At 57.4% G+C, this 11,027-nt stretch overlaps 1 protein-coding gene across 10 annotated transcripts; it reads left to right on the forward strand.

The window, feature by feature from the left end:
• The first annotated feature begins 56 nt into the window (after window positions 1-56).
• Window positions 57-10,469, forward strand: LOC148412305 (cGMP-dependent protein kinase 1-like). 10 transcript variants are annotated; one of them, XM_088434984.1, is made up of 27 exons: window positions 57-1,204; window positions 2,589-2,819; window positions 2,957-3,104; window positions 3,600-3,666; window positions 3,740-3,839; window positions 4,174-4,287; window positions 4,390-4,495; window positions 4,577-4,640; window positions 4,705-4,782; window positions 4,850-4,944; window positions 5,026-5,091; window positions 5,159-5,233; window positions 5,311-5,407; window positions 5,466-5,605; window positions 6,043-6,132; window positions 6,205-6,346; window positions 6,425-6,588; window positions 6,651-6,773; window positions 6,868-6,930; window positions 6,998-7,064; window positions 8,371-8,600; window positions 8,667-8,723; window positions 8,785-9,072; window positions 9,145-9,201; window positions 9,411-9,473; window positions 9,548-9,648; window positions 9,730-10,469. In XM_088434984.1, exons 1-21 carry the CDS (start codon window positions 730-732, stop codon window positions 8,560-8,562), a joined length of 2,697 nt encoding a protein of 898 aa, XP_088291110.1. In that variant the 5' UTR covers window positions 57-729; the 3' UTR covers window positions 8,563-8,600; window positions 8,667-8,723; window positions 8,785-9,072; window positions 9,145-9,201; window positions 9,411-9,473; window positions 9,548-9,648; window positions 9,730-10,469. The 10 variants fall into 10 exon arrangements, with proteins under 10 accessions (XP_088291110.1, XP_088291109.1, XP_088291114.1 ...); XM_088434990.1 differs by adding an exon at window positions 1,730-1,859 and having other exon boundaries at window positions 1,057-1,204; window positions 6,651-6,792; window positions 6,868-7,064; XM_088434983.1 differs by having other exon boundaries at window positions 6,651-6,792; window positions 6,868-7,064.
• Window positions 10,470-11,027: the final 558 nt, after the last annotated feature.

Here is an 11,027-nt window from a genome sequence, read left to right on the forward strand (position 1 = left end):
GACTTTGCGCACAAATCCGTTTCAATTCCCAAACGTGATCGCGTCCTTCGGGGGGGCCGGACAACAAGCGGGTTCACCCTCCGAGCTTCTTCAGAGGACGACGGGTAGAAATAATTGCGGCGATGGGCGCCGGCTCGCCGTAGTCCAGATCGGGGGTGTCCACCCTCGCGCATTAGCCGAGCTACGTCGGCGCCCGCTCCCGAGAAGTTGTCCGGGCGCTACGGCCCGCCGCCATCATTTTGCCTCCCGCGAGTCCTATTTATGTGCTGAGAGCGCAGAATGAACAAGGAATTGTTAGAAATGCATCCATGAAGGAAAAACATAGCGCTTCGGGGGTGTTTGGGATGAAAGGTTAACATTGCGATGTGGCTAAAAGCTCCAGAAAGTGGGAATTTCATGATCAGGGCCCTTTAAGCCTTTCAATTTTGATGTCGCCGTTTCCATCGGAGCGACACTCGCATAAAAAATCAAAACGGCCCCCGTTTCCCCGAAAGCGGGGTTTTTTTTCTGCGGGCAAAACGTGAGCCAAAGCCGCCGTTTCATCGTGTGTCCAAATCAATGTCCCTTTCCCCCTCGCGAGACTAGCGTGTTTTTTTTCCCCCACCTCTTGAAAAGAAATACGACGCAAGTTCGGCTCGGGGGTTACATCCATTTTCATGAGCGAGCCCAGAACCGGATGCCCGCAGGGAGGCGGCCGATCCCGCGCGCCAGAAAAATAGCGAAGAAAACATGAGAAAGAAGGGAGGGGGCGCAAGTCCAAGACCTCGAATGCGAATATGGATGTCTTTTTATAAGAGGGGGTCAGGCCGCCGTGTTGTTCGGCAGCAGTTTCTTCGTTCTTTGGCTTTCGTCGACTTGACACGCAGCGCGAGGCGGCGGATCGCCGGCGGGGCCGTCCTCGTCTGGGGGGAAGGCGCGCACGGTCTCCAGGACGAGGCTCAAGTGCTCCAGGAAGGAGTTGACGGACACGCGCAGGACGCGAGCTTGGTCCGCGCGCCACCTGCTGAAGGGGTCGCGCGCACAAGGGTCAGCGGCGCGCGCACACAGGTCAGCGGCGCCCGCCGCGGCCGGCGACTCACACGCCGAGCGCACTCCCGGACAGCGCGAGCCGCTTGCGGACGCCGCCTCGCCGGGGCTCGCCGTCGGGAGCGAGCGAGCGCAGCGCCACGGCCGCCTGGCGCGCCGACGGGAAGGGGACGCGCAGGTAGCTGCCGAGGGCGGGGGGGCGTCAAGTGCAAATAGGCAAATACGGCACACGAGCCGATCGCTTTATGCTCGCGGGGCCTCGGCGGACTTGCCGGCGACTGGCTTCGTCCGCCGCTCGGCGCAAACAACGAACGCGACGCTTGAATGTCACGCAAGGATACAATTCCAGTTTGCCGTCCCGCCCGTCGCTTTCGTGCGCCGAAAGATCCGACTGCGGTACGTCGGCTCGCTCCTCGTTTTCGGAGGCCGCCATGTTGTTTGGCAGCCGCTTCTTCGTTCGCGTCCGGAAGAATCGGAGCGCGGTCGTTGCCCGCGCCCGCCCCCCAGCGGTCGGTCGCGCTTGTGTCTGCGCCTTAGCCCCAAACGAGCGAACCAAAGCGTTTGGGGCCAGTCATGCCCGAATAAATGAATGAATGAATGAGTGAAACGTTGAATTGAAAGTAGAGCTCGTCGTGCTTGCGTTGGCGAACATCAATGACGGATTCCTGGCACTTGTGTTTCTCGTTTGTTTTCGGTTTCGGAGGGGGCGCTGTCAAAGTCAGCTGTGCGCGCCGGTGCGTGCGTGCGTGAGCGGCCGTCTCTCGACTTGTGATCACCGGCCAAAATTGCTTCCCAAACTGCGTTGAAGCGCGCTCAAGTCACAAGCGGGCTCGGTAAGGCAAGTATTTGTTTCTTCCTCGGTTAAAGCCAAACGCTTGAACTAAGACCTCCAACCGGCCCGAGTTCCGCAAGCCTTCTTGCGCTTTCGGAGAAGTGGGGGGGCAAAAATGAAGTCGTTTGCCTTTTTGAACCTGGAAGCTACCTCCCGCACTCCGACCGGCGTTAGAGAGATATTAGTACGACGCGCTGCCCGGAAACGGCGAATGTGCTCAAATCGCCGTCGGATGAAATGCTATTCTATTCGTATTTGATGACGTGCAGACATGCCTCAAAATATCCAACGCTAAATATTTAACACTTTACGTTCTGCGTCGTTCCCGTTTTGAGGGTCCGGTGGACCGTCGGCGACTTTGAACAGCTACTGTGCAACCCGGGCCCGCACTTTGGTGACCCCCGCTCCAAATAAAAGTCCCCGACTGTCTTCAAGGTAGCTCCGCGGCATCAAAACAATCCTCTGGGGACGGCACAAAACCACCAAATCAAATCACGTGTCCTCTATAGAGTAAATGAGTTTTTCGGCCATTGTCATAGGTTAAGTTCAAGGAAAGAATCAAACTAAAGGAAAGGTGAATGCATAGCACCTTGGATGTCAGGTCCTTCAAAAGTGAACTCGAGTTCGAGCGGCATCATGTTAGCCTTCCGTCGCTTCCCTTCGAGGTGACATCCATGCTGTCGGCGCGGCGTAGGCCCGGCCCGACTAACTGCGCGCCCCTGTCTCGCAGCGTACGGCCACCGGCTCATGGCGGCAGCAGAGAGAGGCGGCGGCTTGCTGCGCGACCTTCAGGCGGCGCTGCAGCTGAAGATCCAGGAGCTGACGGAGCGAGACGAGCTCATCGACCAGCTGGAGTCAGAACTGGACGCTAGGGATCTCCTGATCGGAAACCTGCGGGCCCAGCTGGACCGTCGGCCCGGCCCGCCGCCGGCACGGGCTCCGGCTCGGGCGCCCGACGCAGGTGCCGTGCTCTCCGAAGGGCGAAGGCGCTCCCGTCCCGAGCCCCCCCTCGACGTCGGGACTCGCCTTCGTTATCGTCTTCTGTCTCGGGGGGGGGGGGCCGCTCGGGCTGAGCTTGTGATTTTCGGCGTCCGGCAGGCGGCGGCGCTGCGACGACCGCGGCGACGACTCCGTCGCCGGACGAGCCGCAGCGGACCAAGAGGCAGGCCATCTCCGCGGAACCCAGCGCGCTGGATCCGGCCCGACTCACCGACGTGACGCTCACCAGCTACCGCAAGACCAAAGAGTGAGACACCCCCCCACCTGGTCGAGGGAAAGGTTCAGGTCAGAGGCACCCTCGTCGGTCTGCGCGATCAGGACTTTCCGGACCGGTACCGGTGGTCCTCCGCCGGAAACCTTCCGCAAGACCGATTGAAAAGGGTTGGCGCGTTGCTAGGCGCCTTACGTAAGGCCGGCTCTCGCGGGTTTTGAACAAAACGTGTCCAAAAAAAGCCAAAAGTACGGGACTGGTCGGACCGCACGTGGTTTGGCTCCGCGGCGACTCCAGAAACGGTTTTGGGCTCGTCAAGGTGTTGGACATTTTGCTGGGCTGACTTAGCTCAAGGGTTAGGGTTAGGTAACGTCCCAATCACATCGGGAGGGGCCTCTTTTCGGACAAGAGGCACAGCCCAAAAGGTGGGGATGAGCGAAGTTTTGCAGCCCAGGGATCGGAGGGTCGCCCGCCGTCGCCATGCGGATTTTACAAGGTAGCCCGTCGGAGCCACAGCGTGTTTGCGCGCAGGTCCAGCGAGTTGATCCAGAGAGCGCTGCTGGACAACGACTTCATGAAGCACCTGGAGCACGCGCAGGTGAGATCAGGCCGGCGGCCTCCCTTTTGGCCCGGCCTTGACGCCCGACCGCTCTGGGCTCCCGTCGGCCTAGATCCTCACCATCCTGGACTGCATGCGGCCCACCAGCCTGGACAAGGGATGCCGCGTCATCCGGGAGGGCGACGACGGCTCCAGCGTCTACGTTCTGGAGGGTGAGCCGCACGCTTCGCCGGAGGCGCGGGCTCGGCAGGAAAGCCAAATGCCGCGGTTTGCCGGTCGGAGGGTAGCTTTGGCAAATGGGCGGCCCTCGCCTGACCCCAAGCAAAAGCGCCTTTGCCGACAGCGCGCTCAGAAGCGGCGTCCCTCCGAGGCCGGACGGGAGGCGCGGCGAGTCGGGTCGCAAGGCCGCCGGTCCGGGCGCGGCTACCGCCGGCCGACGGCTCGGTTTGCCCGGCCGGGAAAACGAAGCGGCCGCCGGCCCCGACCCGGGACCGGAAACGGCGGTCGGCGACCGACGGCGTCTGACTTTGCCGGTCGTGTCGTCAGAGGGCATGGTGGAGGTGAGCAAAGAAGGAAAAAAGCTGTGCACCATCGGCCCCGGCAAAGTCTTTGGCGAGCTGGCCATCTTGTACAACTGCACCCGCACGGCCACCGTGACCGGTGAGCGCACGTGCGCGCGCACCCGAACACCTGCAAAAGGCGTCCTCCCTCCCTCCCTCCCTCCTTCCCTCCGCCGCAACCGGCCTGCCCGTGTGCGTGCAGCGCTGACCGACATCAAGTTGTGGGCCATCGACCGGCAGGGCTTCCAGACCATCATGATGAGGACGGGCCTCATCAAACATTCCCAGTACACGGACTTCCTGCGAAGGTAAGCCGGCTTCGGGCGCCGCGGCCCCGCGTCGCGCCGACCACGCCCTCGGCCGCTGACCACGCCCTCGGCCGCCGCCAGCGTGCCGTCCTTCCAGGCCCTCCCCGAGGACGTCCTCAGCAAGCTGGCCGACGTTCTGGAGGAGGCGAGTGCGGCCCCGCCCCACGCGCCCCGCTCAACGCCGGCCTGACCCCCGCCTGTGCCCGCAGACTCACTACAGCCACGGCGAATACATCATACGGCAGGGCGCCACGGGAGACACCTTCTTCATCGTCAGCGAGGGTCAGGTGAGCGAGCGCCGCCCGCCCTCTCTTTCCCGGAGTGTGAGCGGCCCCCGTCCGACCCGGGCGCCAGGTCACCGTGTGGCAGCAGAGCGCCTCCGGCGGCGAGCGGGCGGCGGTCAAGACGCTGTCCAAGGGCGACTGGTTTGGCGAGCAGGCGCTCAAAGGGTGAAACCGTCCGCGCCGTCATTGCGCCGCCGACGCGCCGCCGACGCGCCTTCCCACCAACCGCCTGTGGCTGTCTCGCAGGGAGGACGTGCGCACGGCCAGCGTGACGGCGGAGGGCGCCGTCACCTGTCTGGTGGTGGACCGAGAGTGAGCGGCCATATTCGGGCGTCGTCTCCAAGGCCCCGCGGTCGTCTGATGGCGCTTTGTGCCGCAGGTCCTTCAAGCAGCTGATCGGCGGCCTGGAGGAAGTGGACAACAAGCAGAGCGACGACGGCCAAGTCGCGGCCGAGTGAGCGACCGGGTTAGCGGGCTAGGCTCAGCGAGCGAACCGACGGCGGCTGACGTACGGCTTGCGTGTCCGCGCAGGCGCCCGGCGGAGGATGACGTCCTGTCTGGGGTGACGCTGGACGACTTACGTGTGGTCTGCACTTTGGGCGTGGGCGGCTTCAGCCGGGTGGAGCTGGTGGGTTTGCCGCGCTCCGATGGGCCGGCGGGTGCCTTGACGCCGACAACGCTTCCAGGTGCAGCTGAAGAGCGACGCCGGCCGCTCGTTTGCCCTCAAAGTGTTGAAGAAGCGCCACATCCTGGACACCAGGCAGCAGGAACACATCCTGTCGGAACGCCGCATCATGATGGAAGTCCACAGCCCCTTCATCATCAGGTCGTATCCGGGCGCCGCCTCGCCTCTGATGACGAGCGCGGCTTGACGCGCGGCCCGGCGGCCCGTCTCAAAGCGCACTCGTCCCTCCGAACGTCTGCCGTCTCGAGTGAGCCCGGCGGGTATAGAGACGGGAGCCGGCACGGGAATAGGCCCCAGTCCCGCGGCAGAAAAAAAATGGCTCGCCGCGGCCTTCTCCAATGCGGAACGCTCGACTTGGCGTACGACTCGGCGCCCGGGCGGCCGCTCGGTCTTCCGGCTTCACTGGCCTGCACCGAAAGCGGCAAAAGTTTCTGACCAAAGAACGCCAGACGAGATATTTGACACCTTCGCCGTAATCGAAATGGCGTTTCTAAAAGTGTGGTAGCGCAGGAGTCTGGAGTCAGTAGCAAAGTCGCCAGATTTTGATTGACAGAAAAAGTGTCCCTCATCCGCCGCAGGCTGTATCGCACCTTTCGGGACGCCAAATATTTGTACATGCTGTTGGAGGCGTGTCTGGGAGGCGAGCTGTGGACCCTCTTGCGAGACAGGTGAGGGCGAGCGTCGCCTAACCCTAACTCGAGCCGGGAGAACGCCAAATTTCGCTCTTTGCGTGGCGCCAGGGGCTCGTTCGACGACGGGACCACGAGATTCTACGCGGCGTGCGTGGTAGAGGCCCTGGCCGAGCTCCACTGCAAGGGCATCATCTACCGAGACCTCAAGCCGGAGAACATCATCCTGGACCACCGGGGCTACGCCAAGCTGGTGATGGGCCGAGGCGAGCGGGGCCGTGACGGGCGGGGCCGCGCCCGCGCTCACGGCAGCCCCTCCCCCGACCGCCAGGTGGATTTCGGCTTCGCTAAGAAGGTGGGCCTGGGGAAGAAGACCTGGACATTCTGCGGGACCCCCGAGTACGTGGCCCCGGAGATCATCCTCAACAAAGGTCACGACAGCTCGGCCGACTGCTGGTCCCTGGGGATTCTGGTCTTTGAGCTTCTCAGCGGAAGGTCAGGGGTTAGCGTCAGTCGGTCGACTAAGCCGGCCACTTAGGCTCCGTGGCGTCCTGCAGTCCGCCCTTTTCCGGCTCGGACCCGATGAAGACGTACAACATCATCTTGAGGGGCATCGACATGGTGGAATTCCCCAAAAAGATCACCAAGAGTGCCGCCAACCTCATCAAGAAGCTTTGCAGGTCCCGAGCCCAGCCAGCGGTCCGCCTCAGCCGATCGGGAGTTTGGCTCACTGCGCGTCGGCGGATAACGAGGTACGCGGAAACGTTTTTTCAGGGACAACCCTTCCGAACGTCTGGGCAACCAGAAGAACGGCGTGAAGGACGTCCAGAAACACAAGTGGGTAACGGGCCGCGGCCGTGGCCGGCGCACGCCAGGGCAACGCGTCCTCCTCCTGCGCACGCAGGTGGTTCGAGGGCTTTGACTGGGACGGCCTTCGCCAAGGAACCATGGACTGTCCCTTCGCGCCGACGGTAAGCGTAAGCGCCGGGGGGGGCCTCCGGGAAGGGCGAGGGCGCTTTTGCTCAGGGGCGGGCGTCTCTGCGCTCGGGCCGTCAGGTGAACGGGCCGCTGGACAGCAGCAACTTCGACGACTTCCCTCAGGACGCCGAGGGCCCGCCCCCCGACGAAGAGTCTGGCTGGGACCTGGAGTTTTGACGCCGCTCTCGTCGTGTAACCTGCGGCGGCGCCGGCCGCGTGCCAAATAGTGGCGCAAAGGCCCCCCCTTATCTTATAGCTTAGTTTGAGAAACGGCTGCAGTAAATATGTAAATTGAGCGTCGTGAATAACGCGTGTCATCATATGCATAAACGTTAGTAAAATTCCTTTTCAAGAAGCTAAGTTGCGTCCAGGTGAATCCCAAAGACCGGAAAGCGTGGATGTGGAAACGAAGGCATTTTGCCGCAAGCTTCGGAACGGGCGGAATCGTTTGGGCGCCGGCTTTCGGCACGGAAGTTTGTCGAGGCCACCCGACGCGCTCCGACGCGGCCCACTTGGCTCGCGGCGGCGCGGCTCGGCGGCGGAGCGCTCGTCTCCCGGCCGAGAGGCTGCGGGTGGGATCCCCCGACCGTCAAGGGCACGTCCGGCGTCCTTGGGAGAGACGCCCAACCCCCAGTTGCTCCCGATGCTGCTTCGCCAGTAGGTAAATGACTAGCGTAAAGCGCTTTGAGTAGCCAAGGTAGAAAAGTCAAAGTCCATTTACTATTCACCGTCTCGCCTCACCACTGACAAGTGATTCATTAGAACAACTAAACGGACCGTGTGGCAAAACGGTATTTGCGCGGAAGACCGTCGGCTTCCGTCGAATTAGCGTTCGTCTCCCGACTTTTCCGCGCGTCGCACGATCGGGTCGGGCTGAGACCGGAACCAAGCGCGTGACTCCATCCTTGCGTCCCGACGGAAAACATGGCCGAGCTTCCGCCGCCGAGCCGACGGCTTGAATCGGCGCTAGTGCGCAAACGTGCGTCCGTCAAGCAGAAGAAGGTTGATCCGGATCGCAATTAAGACGCGGCCGCACGCAATTAGGGATTGGTGAAGCCTGACTGTAAAAGTTCGGCTTCCGGCCAACCGGTCGGTAGCGCTAGCAAACGTCCGCCGTTCGCTGGGCCTCTTTGGTTGTTATTTCTGCCGGCATTTGACGCCGCGTAGGAATCCGTCCGCCTCTGCGAAGGAGGCTCGGAGACCAACGCGTTTCCATACGTGGGGCAAGTGTGGCATTTTTGCATCGTTAAGTGGGCTGGTACTGATTTCTGTTCATTTGTTCATCGCTTCCCTCTTCAGCCGTTCCCGGTTGAAGCCGCCGAGCGTCAAAGCGCGCGCTTTGACATTTCTCACAAGCGCGCGACTCCAGTCCTCGCGTCCGGATGGGAAACACGGCCGAGCTTGCGCCGCCGGGCCGATGGCTGGAACCGGGCGTGGCGCCGAGTGAATCTCGAGAGAAGGCGCGGGGAAGCCTCGCCGACGTCAGTTTGAACTTTTCACCTATTGCGTGATACTTCAAGAAGAATGAGGTTGGTATAAAGCACACCAAATGAACGGATTAAAATTCCTGATCATTTAATTTTTTCCCTCCCCAGATTTGATGCAAAGAGGCTTGACCCAGCCCATAGCATAGTTCTCCAAGATGTCTTAAGGTTAGTACAAAGTGTGCAAAATAAACTACAAGTGATGTAACATCTTCTTTTCTCCCTGCAGTTGTTCCAAAGAAGGTAGAGGAACATTTTTGGAGCACTCCACCAACAGATACCTGGGGAGAATTTATCAGTTTATTTTTGTTATTTTTTTTGTGACAAATGCATGGGGCCTGCACTTTGTTGCACAGTTACAAACATGCCCTTAATGCAAATATGTTTCAGGAGCAATTTTTGAGAGGCTAGCTACTGTGCTTTTAGTTATAGAACGATAGCTAGTATTTTTTTTCCCCTCCCCTGATTGGAAGGAGTAACAGCCCAGCCTATTGCGTGATACTCCAAGAGCTATGAGGTTGGTATTAGGTATCCCAAATGAAATGTGATTAAAGTTTAAATGTCTTCATTTGTATTTACCCCTCCCCAGATTTGATGCAGAGGCTTGAGGCAGGCGATAGCGTCTCGCTCCAAGATGTCTCATGAGGTAAGTTCCAAGTGCACAAATGAGTTATTTAGCAGAGGAACTTTTTGGAGTACTCTGCCAACCTATACCTGGGATTGAATCTTTCTTTTGTCACAAATGCAGGGGGTGTGCACTTTGAAACACTCAATGCGTGTGGTGCGCAGTTACAAATGTGCGTGATGCTAATGTTTCAAATTGTTTGCAAGCATTTACGTATTTCCGTATTCAAGATCTGCATTGGATGAAAAGAAGTTGCAGCATAACCACACGTGCTTCAGTGGAAGAGACCAAAGGCAAGATTTCATCTTTCACTTGTAACTTAGTCTAACAGTGTAAATAATGTATCTTTTTTTCCTCCCTTCTCCAGGAATGGCAATGTTTTGGGAGCAGATGAACATGCTAACTTGGATGGGGGGAAAAATACACGTTAGCTTGAAAATGGCTCAGAAGATGAAGAGAATAGTGAAGGTAAGATACATTGTGTGTCAATGTTCATCAAGAAGGGTTAGCTTTCATTTTTTTTTTTTATTTATCCCCCCCACCCCCCAGGGTTGTGGTGGAGGAAACTACTCAAGCTGAAGATCTAACACCATTCACCGGGAAGTGAATTCCAAATCCGACCACTTGAGGGCGCCAATCCCTTCCGTTCATCCTAAACATAACCAGAAAATCAATAATATTCATTCTAATTATAACCAAAACATCACAATACAAATTCTATCCCATACCGATACTTTTGGAAATAAACACGAGGAAACAGGCATCCAGGAACAAACAAAAGCGTTTTCACTATTTCGCTGGTTGGCTCAAGAACAACTTTTGACGGGGTGAGACGCTAACCCTAACCCCCCTCACTAGCATCTACGGAGGCCCTACATTCATTGTTTTTATTGCAGAATTGAAGGTTTTTCACCAGAGGAAAGTGAAGCAAACGGGCCATGGAGGCATCGCGATCCCAAATTGATTTCATGTTTTAATATCATTTTAGAAGAATATCAAATCAAATGTGGTTTCCATTCAATTTCTGCGGACTGGAGATAAGAACTTTTTTCTATTTTTCTAAAAAGTGTGATGTTGGTATTTTTGTTTAAATACCCCCCCATTCCTTCCCAATTTACTAATAATACTTACCTGTTCATTTACCAACTAATAATACTTACCTGGTTATGAATTTGTTGGTATATGAGTGTGCACTTACCACAGCATGCACTTACCTACATAAAAAATGTTTCTCCAGTCTGATTGCTGGTTCTGTCAATGAAATAGAATTAAAACCATTTTGTAACACATACAGTTTATGTTACTTGTACAAAATAGTATTTAATTTATTTTAATTTATCGTTTTTATTTTAAGCCTGAAGGGGGCATGTAGCTGAAGGGCATTCCTCAAATGTGTGCAAATATTTATACAGATCCTTATGGACCATTTAAAAAAATCTGATTTATTTCTTTTAAATCTTTTATGAGACAATAAGACGTATATAAAATTTTAATGTAATGGTGCACTTTTAAAAAAAATTTATGCTAAAAGGATTTCATAAATCTGACTGGAATATATTTGACTTGTCTTCCGCTCTCTTGTGCCCGTTCACCTGTCTTTTACCGAGGGTTAGGGTTAGGGTTGGGGGCACCCCTCCCGCCGAAGCTAGAGAAGGCGCGTGCGCCGGCCTCCTCCCCGCCGCCCCGCTCTTGCCCCCTCCGGAGTTGTCGGCCGCTTTCAATTGGCCACCGTGGTCGCGGCTGATGGCGTCGGTCGCCGTAGCGCACCAGCGTCCGCTCATCTGTCCCATATCCCATCATCTGTTCTTGTATTTTACAGTCCTTTGTCTTTTTTAATTGACTTTTGT

Source organism: Hippichthys cyanospilos, chromosome 15 (genome assembly GCF_059441005.1).
Source record: "Hippichthys cyanospilos isolate Australia breed blue-spotted pipefish chromosome 15, RoL_Hcya_1.0, whole genome shotgun sequence".
Classification (NCBI taxonomy): Eukaryota; Metazoa; Chordata; class Actinopteri; order Syngnathiformes; family Syngnathidae; genus Hippichthys; species Hippichthys cyanospilos.